This window comes from Patella vulgata, chromosome 5 (genome assembly GCF_932274485.2).
Source record: "Patella vulgata chromosome 5, xgPatVulg1.2, whole genome shotgun sequence".
NCBI lineage: Eukaryota > Metazoa > Mollusca > Gastropoda > Patellidae > Patella > Patella vulgata.
In genome coordinates, this window is record NC_065883.2 from 52934492 (window position 1) to 52959275 (window position 24784).

The window sequence follows — 24784 nt, forward strand, 5'->3', positions numbered from 1 at the left end:
AAAGAAACGCATAGTGGCATTTCGTCATCAGTAAACCCTCGCCTCGGTGGAACAGGAACCGCGACTAGTTGCTAAAACAAACTGTTCTGCAGCGTGCTGTGGCTCTGAACCCACTAAAGTCGGATAATATGATGTTGGTGTGTTTCAAAACAACAACTCTAATGTCTGGCCCATAATCCGGTTTTACGTAGGCGTTTATGGACTGTCTGGTCTGAGATCCTACACCGTCCAGGAATTGCTGCTGCAGTAAAATTCGTTGTTGTGAACTGTTTCCGCAAATGACGTAACCAGATATGACGATCCAGGGCAGGTAAGGTCACACTTATTTGGCCTGAGCTTGGACGGTCATGTGTTGAACTTCGCTGTCGGTACCTATCCCAAAGGCGAGAAATGGTACTGTGGAAAACTCTCAGCAGCCTGGCTACATCTGTCTGGGATTCACCTGCTTGTAACCGACCGTTTGTGTTGTTGCATTAGTCTTTGTTTAGATGTGGCATGTTGAGTGTTTACATGTGCAACTGATTTTGAAACCGAGAACCCCAGAATTTTAAAGGCCTTAGATTTGGGTTTTATGCGAGAAGCTTGCAAAGTTGTTAAAGTATGACCAGTCACAATTAGTCAGTGACCGTACATTTAAAACCAATAATGAATTTCTTTTAGCCTTACGTAATAACATTAAAAACAAGTAAGTTTTATGGAAACAACGACCCCGTTCGAATAAAAAAAAAAAATGATAAAAAATGGGCTGTGTGTTTCTTTTTTTTGAAGAGTATATATAATCACATTTCATATGGGAATTTGTCACTCCTACTGGGTGCATCCACAGTTGTTGTAAATTTCTGGGGTGGTTCTATGTTCAGTCTTGCCGATCAATTTTCAGCATAGTGGCAAGTGGTTGTTACTTATATTTTATTTTCTATTTTTAGGTCTAAAGCCTGTTTCTGGAGTTACACGAGTCACGATAAGAAAATCTAAAAATATATTATTTGTTATAAATAGACCCGATGTTTTTAAAAGTCCTGCTTCAGATACATACATAGTATTTGGTGAAGCAAAGGTAAGTGTATGAAAAACTACACTTCACACATTTAATAATGTGGACATATATTGATGTCTTGTCCCGGTCATCATTAAGTCTACAAATTTTGTGATGGATTGCCAGTTAGAATTCTTAACAGATTGTTTTCAGGTTTTCAATGATTGTTCATAATTCATGGTATTGTTGCCCTGTAAGTGCATGTATGTATTTTATTCCTTCATTTAAATTATCCAGTGTTGTAGTTCTACAAATTAAAGAAAACTTTTATGCTAAAGTGTTCTGGCCAAATCTACAAAACCCTAACTTGTTTCTTGAAATGTACAGGTCCTAAATGTAGATTTTACTTTGCTGTGATGACAACTTTCCCCAACATATCGATGTATGAAGAAATCATCGCTGCATTTAATGCCAAACTTGTCTGAGCAAAGAATTTTTTTTCTACACACTCTTGCCTTTTTGAATTTAATGATCCTACCAATTTTCTAGAATATTTTTTTTTCTTTTGTTAGATTGAAGATTTGAATCAAGCAGCCCAAATATCTGCAGCTGAAAAATTCAAATCAACAGACAGTGCAGGTGGATTAGACACTGGAACTGTTTCACAACCTATACAAGAAGAATCTGAAGATGACGAAGAGGTAATTAATAATTTAATTAATGAAACAAACTTGTGTAATAATTGTGTAAAAGAGTAATTTACTCCCTAAATTTTCCAGTTGGCTCATTAAATCCTTCCCAGACATGATTTTAAAATTTATCTAGTTATACACAAATTTGTTACAAGATTACTGTTGTTTATTAGTCAATAGCCTTTATTAAAACTGTTAAAGCCAAATATATTGGCACCCCATTCAATTTATTGCAACTTGCAGATGATGAATACTTTCCCCAACTAAACGATGTATGGTGATAAAGTGCTGCTTTTATTAGCCAAACATATCTGATGCAAGTTGCTTCTATTATGAAAATGTATGTTTTAACATTAGATGTATTCTAGATTTACAAGATGTACCTTGCATGTATTTTCAGGTTGATGACACTGGTGTTGAAGCAAAAGATATTGAACTCGTTATGTCTCAAGCCAATGTTTCTAGATCAAAAGCTATTAAAGCCCTTAAAAATAATAGCAATGATATTGTTAATGCCATTATGGTAAGTATATTAAGATTTGACAGTTGTCAAATAAAATATAAATATAATACACAGAGATATTGACCAATAAAATTTGATCTTGTGAATGATGAATACTTTCCCCAACTAAACGATGTATGGTGATAAAGTGCTGCTTTTATTAGCCAAACATATCTGACACAAGATTATTTGATCACTGCTCTTTAAGTTTAATAAGCTTGATTTTAAAAAAAAATACAAGACCAAGTGTCTTGTATTTTATTTGATTGACTGCAAGGTTAGGCCACACAAAAAAAATTATCCTTTTAAAAGTAATTGATGTGGGTTGGGGGGGATTCAAAATAAAGTTCGGTTTTCATTTTTAAGAAACGCACAAAATTAGTATAAATTTAATATTTTAACTCTTAAGAAAAAAAAGAGTAAAGAACTTGAAATAACATCCGAATAATTCTGTGACTTCATCTATCTACATTGACTCTTTGGAAAATGTTTTCAAATCTGGCGGTTTTTATTTTGGCAACAATTAGGTATGTGTTATCGATACCGTACTCATTGTTAAAGCTTGGATTTCACTGGCAATTTCAAATTGTAGTCTGGGTCTTCGATCTACCCATGTAGAATATTTTTTGTTCATGTCATATTTCTCGGGAAATGTATTGATAGTAAAAATGACAGATGACTGTAAAATTGTCGCCATCTTTGCAAATGATAATTAACATTCGATACCTTGTTTCTTCTCGCCCGCGCACTTAGGAATTGGGAGACGAAAATCGCCCGCACAGCTTCTCAACACAAAATAAAAATATTTAAAAAATGCGAATTTTTAACCAAATAAGCGATCTCCGAATGTTTACAATTTCATAGTATGCCGGTTCAGGTCTATAGCCATCGATTATACATAGTTAAGGCTTCAGTATACCGTAGATAATGTACCATTGCCTTTCATTAGCCAGAGACGTGTGTTTTCGATTAATATCGTCCAATGAAAATATGGATCTTAAATCAATGCTGGCGTGCTAACGTCTAAATTTAAGTAAGAATACTTTTTATTGGATGAAAATGACAGGAAACGTCTAATCTTATCGATATTAACCAATGAAAAAGCGACTCGGGCTAGTCCTGGCTTATGAAAATCAGCATGGCAGGCACTCGGCAAACCTCGGCAGATTCCATTACTCTACATCTAGGTGTATGTAAATCTGCTGAGGTTTGCCGAGGGCAGGGTCTGGCAGAGGGTACGGACTGATAGTTTCGCTCAAAATCTGTCAGAAAGCAACAATATTTCTTGACTGGACAGTCTTTGGTGTGCCGTATAATTTTACTTTTGACATTGGCGAGTCGGCGTACAGTGTGAATGGTATAGTACCCCAAAACCTGTTTAAAAGGGATTTGCCAGCAGCTCATTATTGCCATAAATTTTTCATAGGAAAAACAAAGGAAAACATCACTCAAACTGCGTCAAATTTAAATGTTGGCCAGGTCACCGACACATTTGATAAATATATTCAAATTGAGGTAGTAAACGACGACGCTGAATCCCGAGTCATTACTATAAATGAACAGTCTGTGGATGCAAGTCAAATTAAGATATAAATCCAGATGTGTTTGGTATTTCTGCGAGGGATATCGGTCTCATTATTGGCTTGTTTTTTTAAATAAAATGGTGGCCATTTTTGATGACGATTCGGTATCTGAGAACCAGTATTTTATTTTTGGTTGGCCTTATAGATGTATAACCATGCTATTATTGTTCAGAAGCAAAATATTTATTTGCAGGGTTATTTGTTGATGATACACTAAGTTTATCATAAATTCCCCAACCACCATCAGTATCAATATATTACTTAATGTCTCACTAGACTATAAAGGTATAGTCTTGATATAGATTAAATTGTAAGGAAAAAAGCGACTATCCGAAAAAGAAAATACTTTCACATTGTAAATTAAAATAACCTATTTTGATATTAAAATACCCAACATAAAACATCAGCAATACGTTAAAACAAATTCTGTAATGTGTACTTTTGGAAATGAAATCTTGTGAATGATGAATACTTTCCCCAACTAAACGAAGTATGGTGATAAAGTGCTGCTTTTATTAGCCAAACATATGACACAAGATTAGTTAATCTAAAATAAGTACAGTATACAATTTCTTTGCCTTTATTTGTAGAAGTCTTCCAGTGTCTAAAATATATTTTAAATCTTTCTAGGATATCAACAAACGGTGGGGAATCACAATATATTTAAATAGACAAACTTAACCCAGATATTAATTAAATTTTATCTGAGATTGTTTAAATTTACTGAATGTTTGTGACACTGCATAGGCATGGTGTATCCCCGTTTTCATTAGCATGATTGGTATAAGGTTGCCACGATACCCTGGGGATGGCGATATATCGGATAATTAGGTCGGGCGATAAAATTGTCTGAAATCTCAAATATTGCTTTATCATGATGTATCGCGGTAATTCAAAAAAATATCGATATTTTCATTTTTAATCAGAATTCACATTAAATCCTTTCAAAATACTCCAAAAATGAAGAAGAAATCAAATTGTAACAATTGCCAATACTAGATCTATTCCAAATTCCACAACAGAGACAGTCGTTTTTAGGACCAACTGACCAACATTATTCTTGTGTATCAAGTACATTTCACTGAATAATATTAATCGTTATCATACACGTGTTGGCTACGCTTTGATATAGTCTGGTCCTATACCCCCACGAAGAAAGCATCCACAATATTTATTACGATTGATATACGGTAAGGATACCCCTACTTGGAATGATATAGTTAACTGCACGCAACAATATACGTCGCCATAGTAAAGGAAGAGGTGGTTTATCGTTGGATTACCCAGTCCGTTGAAAATTACACTGATATTTTACGTTGAAAAATCGTCTGGATAATATTTCTTTTATTCTTTGAATAAAATGGCTTCCGAGCTTGAAACTGTCAATACCAATCAGAATATTTTTGACGACATTCCGTTGAAAATTACATTGATATTTTACGTTGATATAGTCAACGCTTTGATATAGTCTGGTCCCATACCCCCACGAAGAAAGCATCCACAATATTTATTACGATTGATATAACGGTAAGGATACCCCTACTTGGAATGATACAGTTAACTGCACGCAACAATATACGTCGCCATAGTAAAGGAAGAGGTGGTTTATCGTTGGATTACCCAGTCCGTTGAAAATTACACTGATATTTTACGTTGAAAAATCGTCTGGATAATATTTCTTTTATTCTTTGAATAAAATGGTTTCGGAGCTTGAAACTGTCAATGCCAATCGGAATATTTTTGATGACGGTTCGACAGACTGCGTAAACACACTGCTGCTGACAGGAAAAAGGGCATTTCTTCTGTCAATCATATGGGGATATTTTAGTTTAAATAGAACACCCAACAAGTCTGTTAACCAGATATTGAGTTAATGAATATTCGGTATTCCGGGCATTCCAGCTGATCAGAATAAAATGATCTGAGGTGACACGATACCTACAGGAATAATCTTACCCCAGCATATATATACGTCTCACTTCATCAGTACATCTCACATACATTGCTAAATACCAAATACACTGCACTAGATACATTAATCAATTTATACACTTCAATTTTATATCAGTAATTATCACGATATTGAATTTTTGAAGCACATTGAATTTTTGAAGCACGCTAATTGCGCGATAATTTACTCCAGACGATAATCCATGATATCGGGATAATTTATTTTACCAATATTGCGAGATATCACGATATTTTTTTTCTGTATGTTGCATAGGTGTAGTAAAGTTGAAGTTAAATCAAGTTTCATAATGTAAGATAATGAATATATTGAAAATTTCAGTTAAATTACTTTATTCTTTGCGAAGTTATGCGTGTTTTTGACAATGTAGAGTAGATTACCATAAACTTGCATATGATGAATACTTTCCCCAACTAAACGATGTATGGTGATAAAGTGCTGCTTTTATTAGCCAAACATATCTGATGCAAGTTTAAATATATAAAGTTATTATATGCCTATATAGATTTTTGAATTGAATGAATTATATAACTATTTTTTTTTTTTTTCATTTTCAGGAATTAACAATGTAACATTGGTTTGTGAAATTTCTACTGCCTGTTCTGTCCTGTTTGTTTTATGTAAATTATTAGCCTGTGTATATTAACCCTCATCTTGTGGGTGAATTAAAAAAAACTTTTGATATAAAATTTGTTTTTTTAAATTTAAATTGAGGATCTATTTCCCTTTGTGTAGGATTGATTGTCCTTTCAAGGAAAGCAGGGTGGTATTAAAATGGGGTTTGTCGTTCTGTCGCACCTTTTGCCAGAGATATTAATTAATACAATATAATGCTATCCTTAATTTAAAGAGCAAAAGTCTTACATTCGTCCCTTTTAGATTTTTTACTCGGTATTAGGTAAAAGATCCCTTGAATCATTTACAATAATCATACTAACATCTGTAGAATTATGAGTATTCATACGTGTAGCAGAAATCTCGGAAATCAATATATACTCTTCAAAAAAAGTAGGGGATATTGAAATGCAAATACCTATGCCGGTTGTGATATGATAAATAGTCATGGACATGCTTTGAGAGTATGTTCACAGATGAAGAACTTGTCGCCCCAACAGAACCACTGAGCTGCACGTGTGACACGCAATATCACCATACACGTCGGAGGGGTTCATTGTCAAATTTGAAACTTCAAGGACCGGTTGATGAAAACTGCCGTGTGCTTTTTTTATCCTATCCATGGTTGCTTTCCTATCGGTTCTTGCATAAGATTTACTGTTTAGCGTATCTTTGCTTTAGTGTATTACGTTTAATTTGCAATGAGACGTCTTAGACATGATGAACCTCTACTTGCTATTGGGATGCTTAAAATGGGTTCTACACAGTGAGCAGTAGACAACATGCTTAATGTCACAGTTTGTGATCAGCAACAAACACAATGTTGATGATAGACCTCGTTCAGGTCGTCCTAGAGCCACTACACAAGCCCAGGATCGATACATTCGTACAGAGGTCCTGCGAAATCTAGGACAAACGACCAATCAGCTTTCTGTAAACTTGTACCAAGTTAAAGGAATTCGAGTTACACCCCAAACAATTAGAAATCGGCTACATGCAGCCCATTTGCATGCGCAACGACCGTGTGTTGTGCCTCCGTTAACTCGCCAGCACATGGCAAACAGGCATCAATGGTGTAGGCAGCGTAGAAATTGGGGTAATCATCGATGGGCGCGTGTAATGTTCTCAGATGAGTCCAGATTTACTCTGGATTTCACCGATAGGCGTGCGCGCATATTGGAGGCGTGTAAATGAGCGTCATGCTAACGTCAGACAGCATGACAGATTCGGGTGTGGGGAGGAATCACATTGACTGGCAGAACGGACTTGCATATTGTTCAAGGAAGGGTCACTGGTGTGTACTACCGTGACCACATCCTGACACCGATAGTTCTGCCCTTTGCTCAACGTGATAATGCCCGTGCCCACCGCGCACGTGTCGTGGATGACTACCCCCAGCGTCACCATATTGTCCATATGCCTTGGCCAGCCAGGAGTCCCGACCTTTCCCCTATAGAGCATTAAGACATGATCGGTAGACGTGTTCGTCAACCGGCAAGAATTGACCGTGGAAGAGGAGTGGGTCAGATTGCCTCAAATCGTGATTGGACGGTTAACTGGTGGAACAATTACTCATTAACACAAAAATCAAAAACGTCCATTTTTACTTTTGACAGTGTATTTCTTTGCGAGTGAAATGGGGCCGTCAGATAAGCCACCCATATGAACTGTTTATGTTCATGTATAGGCAATTGGCCTGTTATTAAAGTTGCAATTTCATATTTTTAAGTTATATTTTTAAAATTTATTAAAATAAAGCCGTAAAATAGATGGTATCTATAAACAGTCCTACCTTGTTAAAGAATAATCCTATAATTCACTATTGCCAGTTGAGAAATTGGCAAAAATATCATTTTCAAATTCAAACGTTTGAAGATAAGTACTCCATGGTGGAGAATAGAAAACAAGGGAGGTAATTGTGTTATTATTTCCGGTGTAAATGAGTTTTAAGTGTGGGAATGACACCTATGATCGTATAATAGTGAGTTGACATCCTATTGAGCAAAAGACATAGAAATAATTATGTTTTGACTTTCTTAGAAAATATGAAATTGTAACTTTAATATACACTGGTTTCCGCAGTTTTGTATTGTTTCTGAATACCCCCTACTTTTTTTTGAAGAGTATATACCACCTCCCCTACTTGTAAGATTTATGCGAAATGAACAAGTAGGAGACTCTTAAAAACCTCCATGTGCTATGCTTAACCCTGTAATTATTCATGCAACATGCACATATTATATGATTAACATACAAATTACATATGATCACAATCTGTTCTAAAATATAAGTATCAATGAAAACACAAATAAAAATCAAAAGTCGCACGTAAAAGCTCTCTAATAGTTCATCAATGTACTTCAAAGTCCTATGAAAATTCACTAAGCCTAAACACAGAAAACACAATTTGTCTTTCTTTAAATCTTCATGTGTCCTAATTTCAAAACACTATAACACCCAGCTACAATATGTAGCTTTAAAGGAGCTAACATTTGGGACCTAGAAATTGACAAAAGTGGGTGGCAACGCATATAATACTGTAATATGAATGTATATAAACTGATTTACATTCAATGGTTTCCGTTTTTACTCTAATTTCAAATCAGTTATGTTCGGCGAAATAAGCCAGCAGTCTCAAGCGAGTGCAAATTTCTAGCGTCTGGTTATTCCAGTCTACACACCCGTTTGATTTGGTGCAATGTGTCTAGCCTCGTGCCTCGAGTCTCTTGATACAACTGGGGCTGAAGCGCATTATGGTACACGATTCGTGTACCAATGGTAAAATGTTTATTTTGTCTTCCATATGGATATCAAAAGCCCATCTTTTTCCGGTAAGATCACAATATGAATGTTGATTTAATTTGACAAATAAATCGTGTTTTCAATGTTGAAGATTTTGGATGATATTGAGTTAGAGACTTAGCTACTTTAAGCTGGAGTAAGGCGGAAGACATCAGTAGTGGTACCATTTCTATATAACACCGCACTTCTAATTTATAAAGTTCAGGTTTAACCTCAAATTCTGTCTCAGGAAATCTCAATTTGGTAAACTGGTAAACCATTTCTCCTTCTTGGATTTCCATTGGTCTGTTTCAGCTACCATAGTCTCAAGTTGTAAACTTTTTTTTTCGCCTAAGATCATTGGTTTGAGACCAAATACAAATTTTCTCCGTCAATCAAACATGTCATTGCCATCAGACCAAGAACTAACTATTCCTAAATCTTATTATCAACTCTTACTTTTAATTAAAATTAAACTTCATTTAATTATTAATAAACTTGATGTGTCTCTTTAATTATAAATCTTCAAACTAACTTTGACCTCTTTGACCGTATCTCACTCAGCTAAAACAATTTCATTATTATTTTATATTTCCCCATCAGTTATGTGACCTTTTTGACCTAATCATTTACAATTTTAACTTCTATTTTTTAAATGACAACCATACATTGTTATCGTCAGGCCCGTAGCCAGAGGGGGGCACCCCTCCGAAAAAAAAATTGCCGACCACAGTTGTAAAATACCTACTGTAGACTGTGCCGGGTGTGCCCCCCTAAAAACTTCACTGGCCCTCCGAAGCTAGCAAGCTGGCTATGGACCTGGTTATCGTACACCGCTGAATGTCTAAAAAAGCAGGATTCTTAGCCTATTCCAACATTAGTGTAATATAACATTGGCCCAGCTTGATTTATCCATACCGGCGCATACCGGCTGACCACAGTTCGGCAGTTTCCCCGGCGAGGTCACTTGATTTAACCGGACGTCGACAAAAATTCGGCCGCGGCGTACGCCGAATGCGTCGCTTTGAACGAGATAAAATTCACGTTAGTTAGGAATGTCATTAAACACGAATATTAAAGCGTTAAAATTAAACCAAATGCTTTAAAGTTGAATTAAGGCTTCGTAAAACCAGATGTTCATATCGTCGGTGGGGAGTTAAAAGGTCGTATCTGGATTTTGCGAAATTGTCCGGGAGAGCCAAAAAACACACAGAGGTTAAGAATCAAAATGTCTAATAAAACCGTCACGTCAAAATGTCGTATGTAAAATGTCGTATTTCTGAAGCTTTTCTTAAATATTTCTGTACAAAGTGTATGTGTAGCCATTAAAACAATATGTAACTATCCATACGTATCAAGCTCAACATTTAGTGCAGAAATAAAGAGTGAAAGCTAGTTATTTGCAATTTTATACAGCAAAGACGTATGTCAGGAAAATATTCACCTTTACCTGCTTCAATTTCATAGAATTCACACAGTAGACGCTCAACAATAATTTCTATAATACATATTTAACTATAAAAACAATACTGGCTACATTTCGTTTGATTATAATACTTTGGTTAGACACAAAGTTGATTTTTTAAAAAAAAATACATTTTCACTCTTAATATTTTTTTTTTTTTGGAACACCCCATATACGACATTTTGAAACAATATCTATAAAACCTCTTTTTATTGGCCTAGAAATACCACAACTAGATGAAAAGATGCGCAAGAAAATCCTCATTCTAAAGAAGCAAAAAAGTGAATTTCGCAAAATATGCCAGATACGACCTTTTGACTCCCCACCGACGATATGTCATTTATTTATTTATTTTTTTCGGTAATACTACAAATCATTTTCTGTATTATTTTGCGGTCACTTACTTACAGTAATGCTTTCATGAATACTGTTTTTACACGCCCACATTGAAATGTGGTCGTATATTGTCGTCGCCCCCGTCCGTCCGTCCATCCATCGGTCCGACTTCTACAATTGCTTGTGGACGCTCTAGAGGCCAAAGCTAACATCCGATTGACTTTAAATTTATATACAGTGTTTAAGGTCATGAGACGAAGAAGCCTATTGATTTTCAGCGATAATTACCGCCAGCGTTATGGCCAAATTTATCATCCGATTGACTTCAGATTGATACACAGAGTTTAAGGTCTTGAGACGAACAAGTATATTTTTCAATGAATTTTGATAACTGAACAGCTAAATCCATGATATTAAATGTTTCGTATTCTAAACGTTAGCATGTGACAGAACATGATAATTACTTAATGAGTTGTTACTTTTAATCAGATTTTATTGTATTATAAATGTTTCACGACCGAAAAAAGTAAAAATATGCGACATCTCTTGTTGACTGCACGGATGCTTTAGCTGCTGTGGGCGTATGTTTCGTTGCCTGGCAACCTATCGTTATTAACACATGTCATGTTACCGGTTTAATATTATAATATTATCCGACGCCAAATTTATTATCAGCCGAGTCTCTTGATTTGCTCTGATACGGTAACCTGACCGGCGTACGCCTTGTACAAATCAAGCAGGCCCATTATTACATAGAATAATATCCCAAGCAAACGACTGTAGTTCATTCACCGGGAACACAGTCTATATTTATATCAACATGACATGCCTAGCTTTTCATTACCACATAATTTCATTCAACGCGCCACTGAAATCACGTGACTTCACACACATCAAATTTAACACAGTGTGAAAACTATTGTTTATAATAACCAGACGAAATGAAATGAAATGAAATGGGTTTTAACGTCCCACTGTTCTGCTCCTATGCTGGGCTAATGAAGACGGGCATACGCCATACAGTGTGCTATGAGGGAAATTTTGCCCGGGCAGCGGCACTATCGCCTACTCTTATATCGAATTCCAACTGCCAAGGGATCTTTTACGTGCATTCTAATGTATACACGGGACCTCGGATTTTCGTCTCATCCGAAGGACTAGACAGCTGTCCTTGTCAGGCCCTCCGATAACCAGACGAAACAGTACAATGTGACATGTCAAATTACACATTCTTAATCACCTCGCGTGAACAATTTAAAGCAAAATTTAATTAATGATACAAAATAGCATTTAGCAAATATATATTTAACGTTTATATTACGTTTCTAAAGCAAAATTTAATTACAGAAAATTATATATATACGGATAAAATTTACCGTATAATCTCCCACTATTCTAAAAAGTGTCTTATTCTTACCTTAACCTCGTATTAATGACTGCGATAATCTCACAATTTAACGAGCCGTTAATTTTAGTTTGTTTTTTTTTCTCCAGGAAAAACTATACCTACACCCCTAGATTTACATAACTGGGATTTTAACACAACCCACCTTTTTATTCAAAAGTTAAATTACCATAATTTTAAAACTTAGTTCTACTTAACTAACCACATATGGACGACACAAAACACAAATAATAGCAATCCAACCTTTAATCAAAAGCTAAATTACCCAATTTAGTCTTTAATGGACTAAAACCATAAATTTGAAACTTGAACTAAGAGTCTCAAAATTATACTAGCTGTACTTATCTAGACACTACACGAACCAACACAAAACACGTATTTTTAGCATCTAAACTTTTATTCAAAAGTTAAACTACCGATACCTAATTTAGTCTAACTCGACTAAAACCATTATTTTGAAACTTGGACTAGAGCCTCAAAATTATATTAGCTTTACTTAGCTGAACATATCGAAACAACGGATTCAGTACAAAAAAAACCCAGTCACAACAGATTATGAGTTAAGCACGCATACTTCTATTTTGATCTATGCCATTCCACTGAACCTGGAGACAACATTAATTCCTTATTTTATTCCCTATTCCGTTCCTTATTATTATTCCTTAGTTATAACAAATTTTTTTAACCTACCCCTTATAACCTCTTTAATTTCAATTTATTACTGCAGGTCATGTTAACCTGATAATACGCATACCTAACTAATGATATTATATTGTTTATAAATTATGACTATATTTTATTCTCTATACAGTTGCATTTCCCGAAAAAAATGTATTTACCCAATTCTGGGAATATTTCCACAAAAAAAAAATGTTCTTCCACCAATATTTTTTTCCACCAGATTTTTTCCTGTTGCTGGTTTGTACGGGTTTTCTACTTCCAAATTTGCTGCTTACCCTAAAAGTCGAAACTGAGGTACGGCACTGGTACGGCACCAATTTTAAATAGAATATGTATTCTTCTTCCAAATTTCTTCCATGGTACTCGATCTTTTAGTCACGTGCACCAAATAGAATAAAGTCAGTCTAACAAACCTCATCCAGTCAGACTCGTTTGGCGAGTCTGCTGATAGAAATTGCTACCTCTTTTCCCTTCTGGAATCAAGCTGCTGTCTAGCGAATTCTCACAAGTATGATAGTTTTGTATCATAGCTGCTTACATATGGTACAATGCATAATAGAATAAGGTCATTCTCTCAAACCTCATCCAGCCAGAAAGCGAGTCTGCTAATAGAAATTGCTTTTTCCCTTCTGGAATCAAGTAGCTTTGGGTTTTGGAACTTCAATTATCTAATTGGTCAATTATGATGTAAATAGGTATAGAGATTGGTTAAACAAGCTGAATGATGCAATCGTAAATTTCCTATCACGTGTAATACATGATATTTTTATTCCCACAAAACCAGCAAATGTTTACCAAATTATAACTCTTTTTTATGTAACCATCTGTCACTCATTCGCTAACTTGATTTAAGTACAAATATACTAACTTGCCAGAGATATTAATTAATACAATATAATGCTATCCTTAATTTAAAGAGCAAAAATTCTAGCAAAAGTCTAACAGCGGGACAATTGTGTTATGACTACTTTTGACCAGTGATAAAGTTATAACATTCAGTAAGGTTGTTTTGATTTAACTGAAGTAGGTTGTCCATCTTTATTGGCTAGTGGTATTGCTAAGGAAATATACAGGAAGCAGAATTTGATTTCTACTGAAAGACAAATCGTGAAGAGTGATCAACAAGTATGATCCGTCAGAGGGCACCTATATTTGACTGAAGAGAAACAAGCAGTTTTGGGGTTGAAACAGTAGAGTGCATCCTTGTTTCATTCCTTGCATGGGCTTAAATTCTTTGGAAAACACAAGGTCTGGTGTCTAAAATCTTTAAATAGTGCACCATTAGTTCTTGGTATGGGTTTTATGCTCTTGTGTTCCAATTCATCATAACCCATGAAGTTGATACACCAAACTCATCAGAATATATATTTTATATGGCCAGTATTAAGGCAAAGGTGCCGTTATGCAAAGGCCCATTATATTTGATAAAGGCTGTGGCTACACATAGTTCTTGCTTTTGGAAGATATTGATCCCAAAGCAAGTTGGAAAAAAACTGATGTAAAATGTCTGTCACAGGAATTTAGTGCAGTGTTTGAATGGAGGTCTAGAGATTTGATTATTATGATACTGGTCATCCAGTACCTACCTATAAGTGGATGATACCTGTCAGTACCTATCTATAAGTGGATGATACCTGTCAGTACCTATCTATAGGTAGACATCTTTAATTTTCTATTACGACAACCAAAATTATGATAAATTTATTAAATAACTATACATAAATTATTATAATGGTAATATATAGGTAAATATTATAAAGACATGTATTATGAATCACTGGAGTTAAATACTGGTTTGCTTGCTAGTTCAGTGTAACTAGCAACTTCGTCATCCACAGTTAAAGGGTTAACAAAACCCCTGCCACTCCTATAATCTTCACTATTTCTTGATTGTACAGGTAAACCAGAATCTATCTCCACCTAAGATAATGCAATTGAAAAAGAGTTTAGTTATCTAGCATGGATCAAAATTATTCTTGGCAAAGTCAACATAGTTGCTAATGCCGTGGTGGTAACATGATAAATAAACATCTAAAACAGTTCTGTTAGTGCAAAACAGCCTGGAATTTCTTTTCCGTTAAAGGAAATGAAATGAAATGAAATGGGGTTTAACATCCTACTGTTTTGCTCCGAACTGGGCTAATGAAGACGGGCATACGCTATGAGGGAAATTTTGCCCGGACAGCGGCACTACGGCCTACTCTTATATCGAATTCCAACTGTCAAGGGATCTTTTACGTGTACGCCAATTTGTACACGTGACCTCGGTTTTTCGTCTCATCCGAATGACTAGACAGCTGCCCTTGTCAGTCCCTCCGTTCCGTTAAAGGAGGGGGGGGGGTGATCAGCAGTTAATTTACGCTAGGCCGCTACAATCACTGATAAGGATGACATCGATGCGACTTAATGAGCCAGAAATATTAACTTTTTTCCTGTGACAAATTAAATTCTAAAACATGTTTTTTAAGTATTTGTTGGTAAAAATTATTTCCTATTTAATTAGTGTAAATGGGTATTAAAATGACTAAAAGGCAGCATTCTGTCCGAAGCAGTAACGTCTTATGTAAACAATGCACACGCAATTCAGCCAATGACTGACGCCGCGTGCTGTGACGGCACGTGTTAAGGCAGTCATCTTTGACAGAGATATTACTAGACCCGTAATTCTCTGTGAAACAGATTGCCAAGTCATAATGAACTTGATGTGATGACACCGGTAGTAGGAGTGGTTAAAACAAAGTCATGGGTATCACAAAACCATCTTTTAGTTGTTTTCTGAGGAAGTATGTTTTTACACTTATGAAACTTAATAGATGCCATAAAAGATGGTTTTGTGATACTATGACTTTGTTTTGCCGTCACCCCTGTCCATCGTCCACAATTTCTTGTTAACACTCTACAGGCTACATTTATCATCTGGTTGTTTTGAAATTGATATAAATTATATTGTTTACATTAGTGAGGTAAAGAAGTGTGTCAAAATTAGTTTCATTTTGTTAGTATTGTTTTATGTATAGCTTGTAGACGCCTAAATAATCGAGACTAATAAAAGCTATATTTAGATTTAGGTCACTAGTTATATAGTGAGGTACTGGATATTTGGTAACTGTATAAAGAGTATGTTCTTGACAGACTCATTCTAAAGAGGTTTCTTCGAAAGGCGGGGGACAAATATGCGACAACCCAAGTCAATTGCCCTGGCAATTTAACTGCTGTGGGCGTATGTTTTGTTGCCTGGCAACCTATCTTTTTATATCAATTTTATTATTATCATTATTACATTCTTCTGTGAATCGACAAATATACATATCCAAATAACCGTGGAGGGACCTAGCCAAGAAAATTTGAGAGCTGTGCTATTACGGCCCATCAGTGAATATAGCAACTTCAAAGTGGTCTAATAGTAATATGGCCTACTAAGGTGGCTGATTTAACCCATCGGAATGAAACAATGTCAAACAACCGACATACCAAATAATTGTTCCAGTCCAATCCGATACCATGCAAAACAGAGAGAGAGAGAAATGGGGTTTAACGTCCACTCGACACAAACTAGGTCATTTCGGGGCTAACATATGGTTCAATTTTATTTAACAATTTGCTTGCGCTTCTTTAGCAGGGGGAGGAAACTGGAGTAAACCCACCATTTTGGACAGGCGACCCTACTCCTTGTCACGTACAACCGGGGAATCGAAACCACGTACGCCAGTTGACTCAATGACAGACCTTATTATACAGCGAGCACATGGCTAACCATTCAGTTTTCCATCCCCCGCCCCCAATGCAAATCAAAATATAAAAAATAACTGACACCATGCAAAACAACCCCCATACCAAATAACCTATACCATGCGAATTAACCGGTAATATACAAAACAAGCCAACAGTGACAAATATTGATGAATTGTACATTTATCTTTTCCAAAAGTATTGAGCAATCAAAATGATTATCCATACTTAGTCACAGGCACTTGAAGGGATTAAAATAAAACTTCTTGCTACTGCTTATAGTCAAGCGGTGGTAAGAAGTTTTATTTTAATCCCTTCAAGTGCCTGTGTACTTAGTCTTAGCATAAAATATTCACAATCAAACTCAGTTAGGCTTTTGAAGTACCTGGTATTGAAACTATACACTCTCATCACTCTCCATCAAAGTTATCTTGTCCCAAAGCATCGACCAATGAAATTGTTTAGTAATGCCCATAACTAGGCGTGGGGTGGACGGGCTTCTTTGCAAAAATTTTCGCCCCCCCCGTGAAAAGATTTTCAGCCATAAAAAAAATAGATATACATTGTCCGTCAATATTACAGCACCCCTGAGAAAACTTCCCGCCCCCCTTGTTGCTCTGTCTGAGCTAGTTACAGCCCTGTGTTTAGCTCTGCTTAGCTTTAGAGGGAAATGTTAATCATTGAACTCTGTCAAGACATACACCTATACTAATGAACATCTACTTCAAGTTTCAACATTCTACCTCAATTAGAAGGAGAGTTATTGCTTTGCAAAGTCTTAGCCAATCAAATTGTTTATATCTCTGGCCCAGTGTCTGCCCTCTGTTTGCCCCCCCCCCCCCAATAATTTTAGAAAAAAAAAAAAAGTATTTGGGATACGTTTCGGTAATCAATACCTTCTACGGTGAATAAATCCCACATCCCCACTCAGTCATAAACTTGCATGTTGTAGAGCATTTCGGACAGTCTATTTTTCACAATTTTCTTGGCGAGGTCCCCAATGGACTCGCTACTTTGGCGCTCACAAGGGGAATTCGTTGAGGTTCGCAAGTCCGTTCGTTTGACATTTTGTTCTCTAGTCGGATAAACTAGTAATCAGGCGACGGACGGTATCTGGTCAGATCTATTTCTCTCGACGATCGGTGCCTGACAGAATACTGTAAGACAGCATTTCCGGCAGTCTATTTTTCAAAATTTTCTGGGGAAGGACTCCCTACTTTGACGCTCTTGAGTGGGCTTCGTCGGGATTCGCAAGTCTGTTCGTTTGACACTTTACCTCATCGAGCAATGCCTGAAATACTGCCAGACTGCATTTCCGGCAACCTGTTTTTCAAAACTTTCTGGGGGAGGCCCCCTACCCCTAGTTAAAGCTCATGTCTTTGCCCCCTTAACCTTGGACTTTGCCCCAGCTTTGCCCCTCCAATCACCGACGGCTGGCGCCGCCACTGATCTCTGCTAACCCTGAGCAGAAAATGCTCATAATCAAACTTATAGTCAAGGTACTGATTGAAACTATACACCAAGTTTCATCACTCTCACTGAATTAGAACTAAAGTTATCATGTCCCAAAGTATCAACCAATCAAATTGCTAATCTCTGCTTACACTAAGCAGAAATGCCAATCTTCGAACTCCATCAAGTTTGAACATTCTAGCTCAATTAGGAGGAGAGTTAAAATTATTGTGTCCCAAAAAGAATGACAGACGGACAGACCCATTTTAATAATCTCATGCTTTCTTCGAATAAGCAATAACATGGGAAATAATCAATACCATACCAAAAAGATTATTTTTTTGCAAACATCAGAACATATAAATATAAAATATTAAGGAGAAGCCAATAAAAAAAAGATGTACCTGATGTGTTCCGTCATATTTCACTTGCTGTCCAGCACCAGCTGTGGCCATGAATTTCCTTTTCATTATAAAAGCTGTCAAAACCACTACTAATACAATAGCCACAACAATACCAATAGATATACCTGCTATCGCACCACCACTCAAAGAAAAGCCTACAAATAAACATTAGCCATATATGTATTAATATCCCCTTAGCCTGTTCAATTTAGTGAGTTTTGGTAAATACAGTTGTACAATGTTTCTATGGAGATGGACTAAAAAAACTTTGACTTGTACGTTAGCAAAAATTGATACAGGAAGTAATAGAAACAACCAGGCCCACTGACCTGATCTGGTTTTCAAAAGGTTAGAAAGCAATATTTATTGAACAGGGCTAATTAAGATAATATAAAATAATTATCGTGAACTGAATTATTTATGAGTTGATACTTATTCTAAATTTAAAACATGTACTTACTAAAATCATTTGATGTACTTTGTATATCTCTACCACTAACGGGTGTAGAACAATACATATCTTTAAATCTATCTACACACTGACATCGTCCCTACGAATACAATCAACCATAAAAAATATTTGAAATCTAGAAGAAGCGAATAAATATATCCCTCAAGTACAATGGTTCATTATATCCATCAACTATTACAATACAAGAAACAGACTTTACAGTTGCCACACTATTTTGGAAGTTTGTGCTTTCAACCACTGATTCTGTTCCGTCTAATATGCTGCATATGTCTGCCTGGATTTGTAAATGAATTGAAATGTGGTTTAACGTCCTACTTTTCTGCACTAAAGTCTGGCTTCAAATATGCCGAATCAGTCAATCAGATATGGTGAATCAACCTAGAAATTCCAAATACATTTATCTTGAGTTTTCCAGAGAACTGTACCCATAGTTGTACTGACCCTAGCTGTTAAAGGTCACATTCTATACCCCAAGCCTGCACCATAAAATCATTATTTAAAACAATCTCATTCTATCCAATTCATTTCTTGTGTTTTGAGATAATTAATCTGTGGTGCTTTAACATAATCATGACAACATCATTCTCACATTATAGTCAACATCAGATGTTTTTACATTTAAAATTGAAAGATTTAAGTGCATCTCTCATTTACATTCATTTGCGTGGAAATATATATAAGTTACATAGTTGAAACAGAAGAATGTGGAATAATAAATTGTTACACCGTCAGCAAAGCAATGATCACAGCAAAAATGTTAAGTGACAAAGTTTATTTGTCCCATTATGTAGAAAAACTGTTTGAAATTTCTTTGTATCATTAATTAGATTTGAAGGGGAGGGTTAGCTATAGTTTATTAATTATTACAACTTTTTACTTTTTTTGCAATTATGCGCCCCCTACGAACTTTCCGTCACAACAAGCACACCGGAGTCTCCCCCCACGCCATGCCACTGGTTTGCTTAACTTACATCTTGACCACAAGTACCACCATTTAAACATGACCAGACCTGACATTTACAATCACCAGTATCAGATAAACAACCAACTGGGCATGATGATGAACATCTGCTTGCACAATTCTCACCCCATCGCCCATTACTACAACCTATAGAAATATAAAAGAAATGATATAATCATTCCATGTATGTCTAGAGTAAGAAATATTCCATGGGAAACAGAGAAAAATAGTGTCAAATAACACTTCCATTCAAACAACTATATCCACTCACTTGAAGTAAAGTTATTGGGTTTAGTAGGCTAATTAAATATGCACAGATTATTGTTATTTGAATTTAGGCAAGAATCTTGATAATGAAGGTCAAATAATGATACCATGATAATGCAAAGTGAAACTACATTATTACTTACTTATATTACAAAAGGTGCCCATAAAACCAGCAGTACATGAACATGCTCCGGTCGCCTGATTACAAGCTGCTCCATTTGCACAACTACAGGTTAATTTACAGCCTTCACCATACCTACCAGTAGGACATGCTACACCCATCAATAAAAAAACTTGTATTATTTTGGTGGTTGGTCATATTAAACATACATTATGCAAGAGCTAAATCTGCCTATTGCAGGTCTTTCTTAATTAGGCCTGAAATGTTATCTAAATTATTAGACGTTAATTAACTTATCCAGACCATAATCAACTCTCGATGTCATCGCTAGCCTACGATATTTACTGGATTACAATCCTATCTGCAGCCCAACGCTCATTCAATGGCTAAATTCTCGATTCAATGTGGATCAATTTGACTGTAAATTTCAGCAAATTCCCATTACATTATCTAGCTTTTAACTATTATAGTGAGAACTACCAGCTCTTTATCTAATCTTCCATAATGTATCTTTAGTAAAATAGATTAACATATTTATTTGACAGTCTGATTTTATATTTGGCATTTGTGTGCACTTGCTGCTTTTTTCTTTCACCCCGTCCCCCCTTTTTTATCAAATTTGTTTTCATGGTAACAAACATTATTCAACCAAAAAATGTATAATTAGCAAAAAGCAATACTGCTATAATAGGTTGATGTGTATATAGTGTCAACTGTAATAAAGACCTCTTGAACAAGTTTCGAATCTTGTCCTGGAACAATAATACACCAAAATATATGCCCACTAGCTGCATTTTGAGGAGTGGCTTACATGTTTTCAGGGTCAGTGACTGCGGGATTAAGACTTCTAGAGGCCCTGAGCATGGAAAGGATCATGGTCTGCCATATATTTCAAATTAAAGATAGTCATGCAAAGCGTGGAAATACGCCCACACAGTGCAGCTATGTCTCAACACCATTTCACTCAAAAGTAATACTTCAAGAAATCTAATTTCTAGTATTCGCAAGCTTTTCCAGATACATAATATATTTCTGGAACAGAAAATCCCAAAAATGCTAACAGTCAACAAAGTTTCACACAAGATTTGAAAACCAATAGTGGTATTCTCACAGTCCTAATGCTTAAAAATTTTTTAAAAAGATTGTCCAAATCTGTTATTTTGGCAAAGGGAGGTAATGAAAAGTTGTAGAATGTTGAAGAACACTGGAGTTTGATATGGTTTGTCCTCTCATGACAATAATCACACCAAATTTGAAAAGAATCTTCTAAAAACTCTTGCTTCTAAGGGGACATAATTCCGGCACCGAAGGTCATGGAGTCTGACTATTGATAGGTTTTGTTATCTCATGAACACATTGCTTCAAACCAAATTTGAAAAGAATCTGTAAACACTATCACCTCTAAAAGATTTTTGGAAAAAGAGATACAGGGACTGTAAATAGTCTACATATTTGTAAGAATGAACCTATATATTCATCCATCTGAAAATGTGTTGGTTATGAACTTACCTTGATCACAAATTTTGCCAGTAACTCCATTAGGACATTCACATTCACCAGATTTAGCATCACATTTAGCACCATTCTTACACTGACATACTTGTGAACACTGGAAACCAAAATAATTAGATTCACAATCTGAAATAAAAAATTGAATAAATTATATTAGTGACATTGTTTAAAGAGGCATTTTCCACTAAGAAAATGTCCAGAAAGTACTCACAAAAATGTACATGGCCTACTGGTTGGATTGACAAATATATAAATATGAATGCAAATGAATAGGGCATTATCAATAGGGAAATTATAATTGTCCTATTTATAAGTCGATTTCATTAAGTTTACCTTTATACAACTATACAGTAGAACAACATCTAGGTCTGTGTTTAACTGACTTCAGATGACCTCTCATTTAGCCAATCAAGAGACACAGAGTCTTGGACAAATATGTTTTAAACCAATCATACTGGCTTTAGCTAGACTTCAAAGATAACACAGAGTCGTTAAAGTGTGGAGTGTGGACCACACATAATTGAATCATACTGAAATAAAGGTCTAATTATTTTAATAAGATTGCTAGTTTATTATAAAATTTCACACTATTACTGACCTTGTTCACAATGATTTCCTTTCTTTCCTGCTGGACATTCACAGAGACCATTTCTATGATCACAATGGTGACCATTACAATTACATGGGTTGAGACAATTCTTACCCCACAAAACATCCTGATCACATTCTAATATACCAAAAAATTAAAACAATTGTAAGAAAATATACAAAAATCAGTAACTATGTGAAATCTTTGTATGAGAGGTGGTATCAGCTGTTTTAGAATGATAAGAATATCCTGCCTCATGCATGATATCTATAACTACTGGACTATAATTTGGAATTGGATTCCAGAAGCTGAAACTACTGGGATCAATGGTCACCAGCAGAGTCACCATGGGTGTATCAAATGAGCTGGATTATAGTGCAAGTTAAAAATATAGATCATTTTTATATCTTGTATTTATTTTTACAGAATATGCTCAGTACATCTCTTATAGCTTCTATATCTGTCCATCTATTTCTCCAATTTGTATCACATGTTGTGTTAGTATAAACCGGTAAACTATGTAAAACTTAGGTGTATCACATTTTGTATTAGTATAACCTGGTAAACTATGTAAAACTTAGGTGTATCACATGCTGTATTAGCATAACTTGGTAAACTATGTAAACCTTAGGTGTATCACATGTTGTATTAGTATAATCTGATAAACTATGTAAAACTTAGGTGTATCACATGTTGTATTAGTATAATCTGGTAAACTATGTAATACTTACGTGTATCACATGTTGTATTTGTATAACCTGGTAGACAATCACATCTACCAGTCACATGATCACAGATACCTTTATTATTACATGAACATGTCTGTGTACAGTCTTTACCCCAGCTTCCTACAGGACATGCTGAAAAACACATTATCAGATAGTTGATCATTATAATTCTCTAATGTGATTTTCTGTGAATGTCTGATGCTGATAGTAATCATGCTTATTTCTTCAAATAATTTCTGAAACTCCTAATTGAAAGAAGATGTGGTATACATTGTCATAGTGTTAAGAAATTCAAAATTGTGACTTGGTTTTGAACCTCGGTCTCACCCCTGCAACTCGATTGGTATTTAAAAGAAATCTGAAAACAAAAATAGGTTATTCACTCTGTCTAATATAAATTAATGTCAACTGTTTTATTACTGATATTGTAATACAGGGTAAGTAGCCTTAATTGACTATTGTTCTGCTGGATTACGCTATCAATATATACTCAACCAAATTAAAAACTTGACACTGATGAATTTCAACAAAATTTTTTTTTCTGGTAAGTCAAATAAATTTTAAAGTGTTTCTAACGATAGTAAGTAGTAAGAAGCCTTTAATTTCATAAAATTGTAAAGTCACGTGGATCACGTGACTTTTGAGCATATAAAGATGAAAAACCTGAAAAACACGTGCAAACACAAACTCGTGAGGTCAATCGATGCAAGTTTGCTTAAACTGAACATGCACACGTAACTTGAACTGGAAAAACAAATTAAAATTGTTATTTTCATCTTTGTTAGAAAATGCTGCACCTTTCAAATGTAGAACGTCTACGTGCTATAGGTAGGCTCTATGCAGGTCAGTCTGTGGTCACTGTTGCAAGAGCCTTTAATTGTTCACACCAGACAATAATTAATCTTAGAATGAGAGTGCTTCAAACTGGAACTATTGCCGACCGCCCAAAGGCGGGAGCGCCACGTGTGACGTCACTCCAGGTAGATCAAGCAATATGATTACGTCATCTTAGAAACAGATTTGTCACTGCAACCTCCACAAGTAGAGAGATGTTTGGTGGAAGGGTAACTGCACAAACTGTTCGAAATGGACCAATATTGACACGTCTTCATCGCCGTAACCGACTTGTGTGGGCCACAAGACACATAAGATTTACTCAAAACCAGTGGAATTCGGTTGTCTTTAGTGACGAATCTCGATTCACTTTGAGATTTGCCGATGGCAGGGTCCGAGTGTACCGCAGACGAGGTGAACGTTACGCTCAAGTATGCGTCAGAGAAGTTGACCGATTTGGAGGCGGCAGCATCATGGTTTGGGGTTCTTTTTGTGCACATGCACGTTCTCCTCTTGTTGTTGTCCAAGGGAACTTAAATGCTGTCCAGTACAGGGATCAGATTTTGCAACCTTTTTTTTCTTCCGTTTATGCAGAGACATGGGCCTGGACTAACGTTTCAACAAGACAATGCTTGACCCCATACAGCAATTGCTACCCAGAATTTTTAAAGAAATGCCGGTGTCCAAGTCCTGGATTGGCCGTCGCTTAG

The 24784-nt window shown here is 35.7% G+C and overlaps 2 protein-coding genes across 2 annotated transcripts in view; one reads left to right on the forward strand and one right to left on the reverse strand.

The window, feature by feature from the left end:
* Window positions 1–6411, forward strand: part of LOC126820362 (nascent polypeptide-associated complex subunit alpha) — a 10445-nt gene extending 4034 nt beyond the window's left edge. Inside the window, exons 4-7 of the mRNA XM_050548262.2 lie at window positions 927–1057; window positions 1549–1677; window positions 2069–2191; window positions 6280–6411. Coding sequence (XP_050404219.1) covers window positions 927–1057; window positions 1549–1677; window positions 2069–2191; window positions 6280–6294 — 398 coding nt within the window. The 3' untranslated portion in view covers window positions 6295–6411. The remainder of the gene's footprint in view (window positions 1–926; window positions 1058–1548; window positions 1678–2068; window positions 2192–6279) is intronic.
* An 8332-nt stretch (window positions 6412–14743) lies between these two features.
* LOC126820731 (uncharacterized) overlaps window positions 14744–24784 on the reverse strand; it is a 62747-nt gene continuing 52706 nt past the window's right edge. The window contains exons 50-57 of the mRNA XM_050548823.2: window positions 23244–23372; window positions 22522–22650; window positions 21921–22049; window positions 20434–20562; window positions 20034–20170; window positions 19051–19141; window positions 18591–18745; window positions 14744–14925 (exon numbers count right to left, since the gene is read on the reverse strand). Of these exons, the coding sequence (XP_050404780.1) occupies window positions 14773–14925; window positions 18591–18745; window positions 19051–19141; window positions 20034–20170; window positions 20434–20562; window positions 21921–22049; window positions 22522–22650; window positions 23244–23372 (1052 nt within the window). The 3' untranslated portion in view covers window positions 14744–14772. The remainder of the gene's footprint in view (window positions 14926–18590; window positions 18746–19050; window positions 19142–20033; window positions 20171–20433; window positions 20563–21920; window positions 22050–22521; window positions 22651–23243; window positions 23373–24784) is intronic.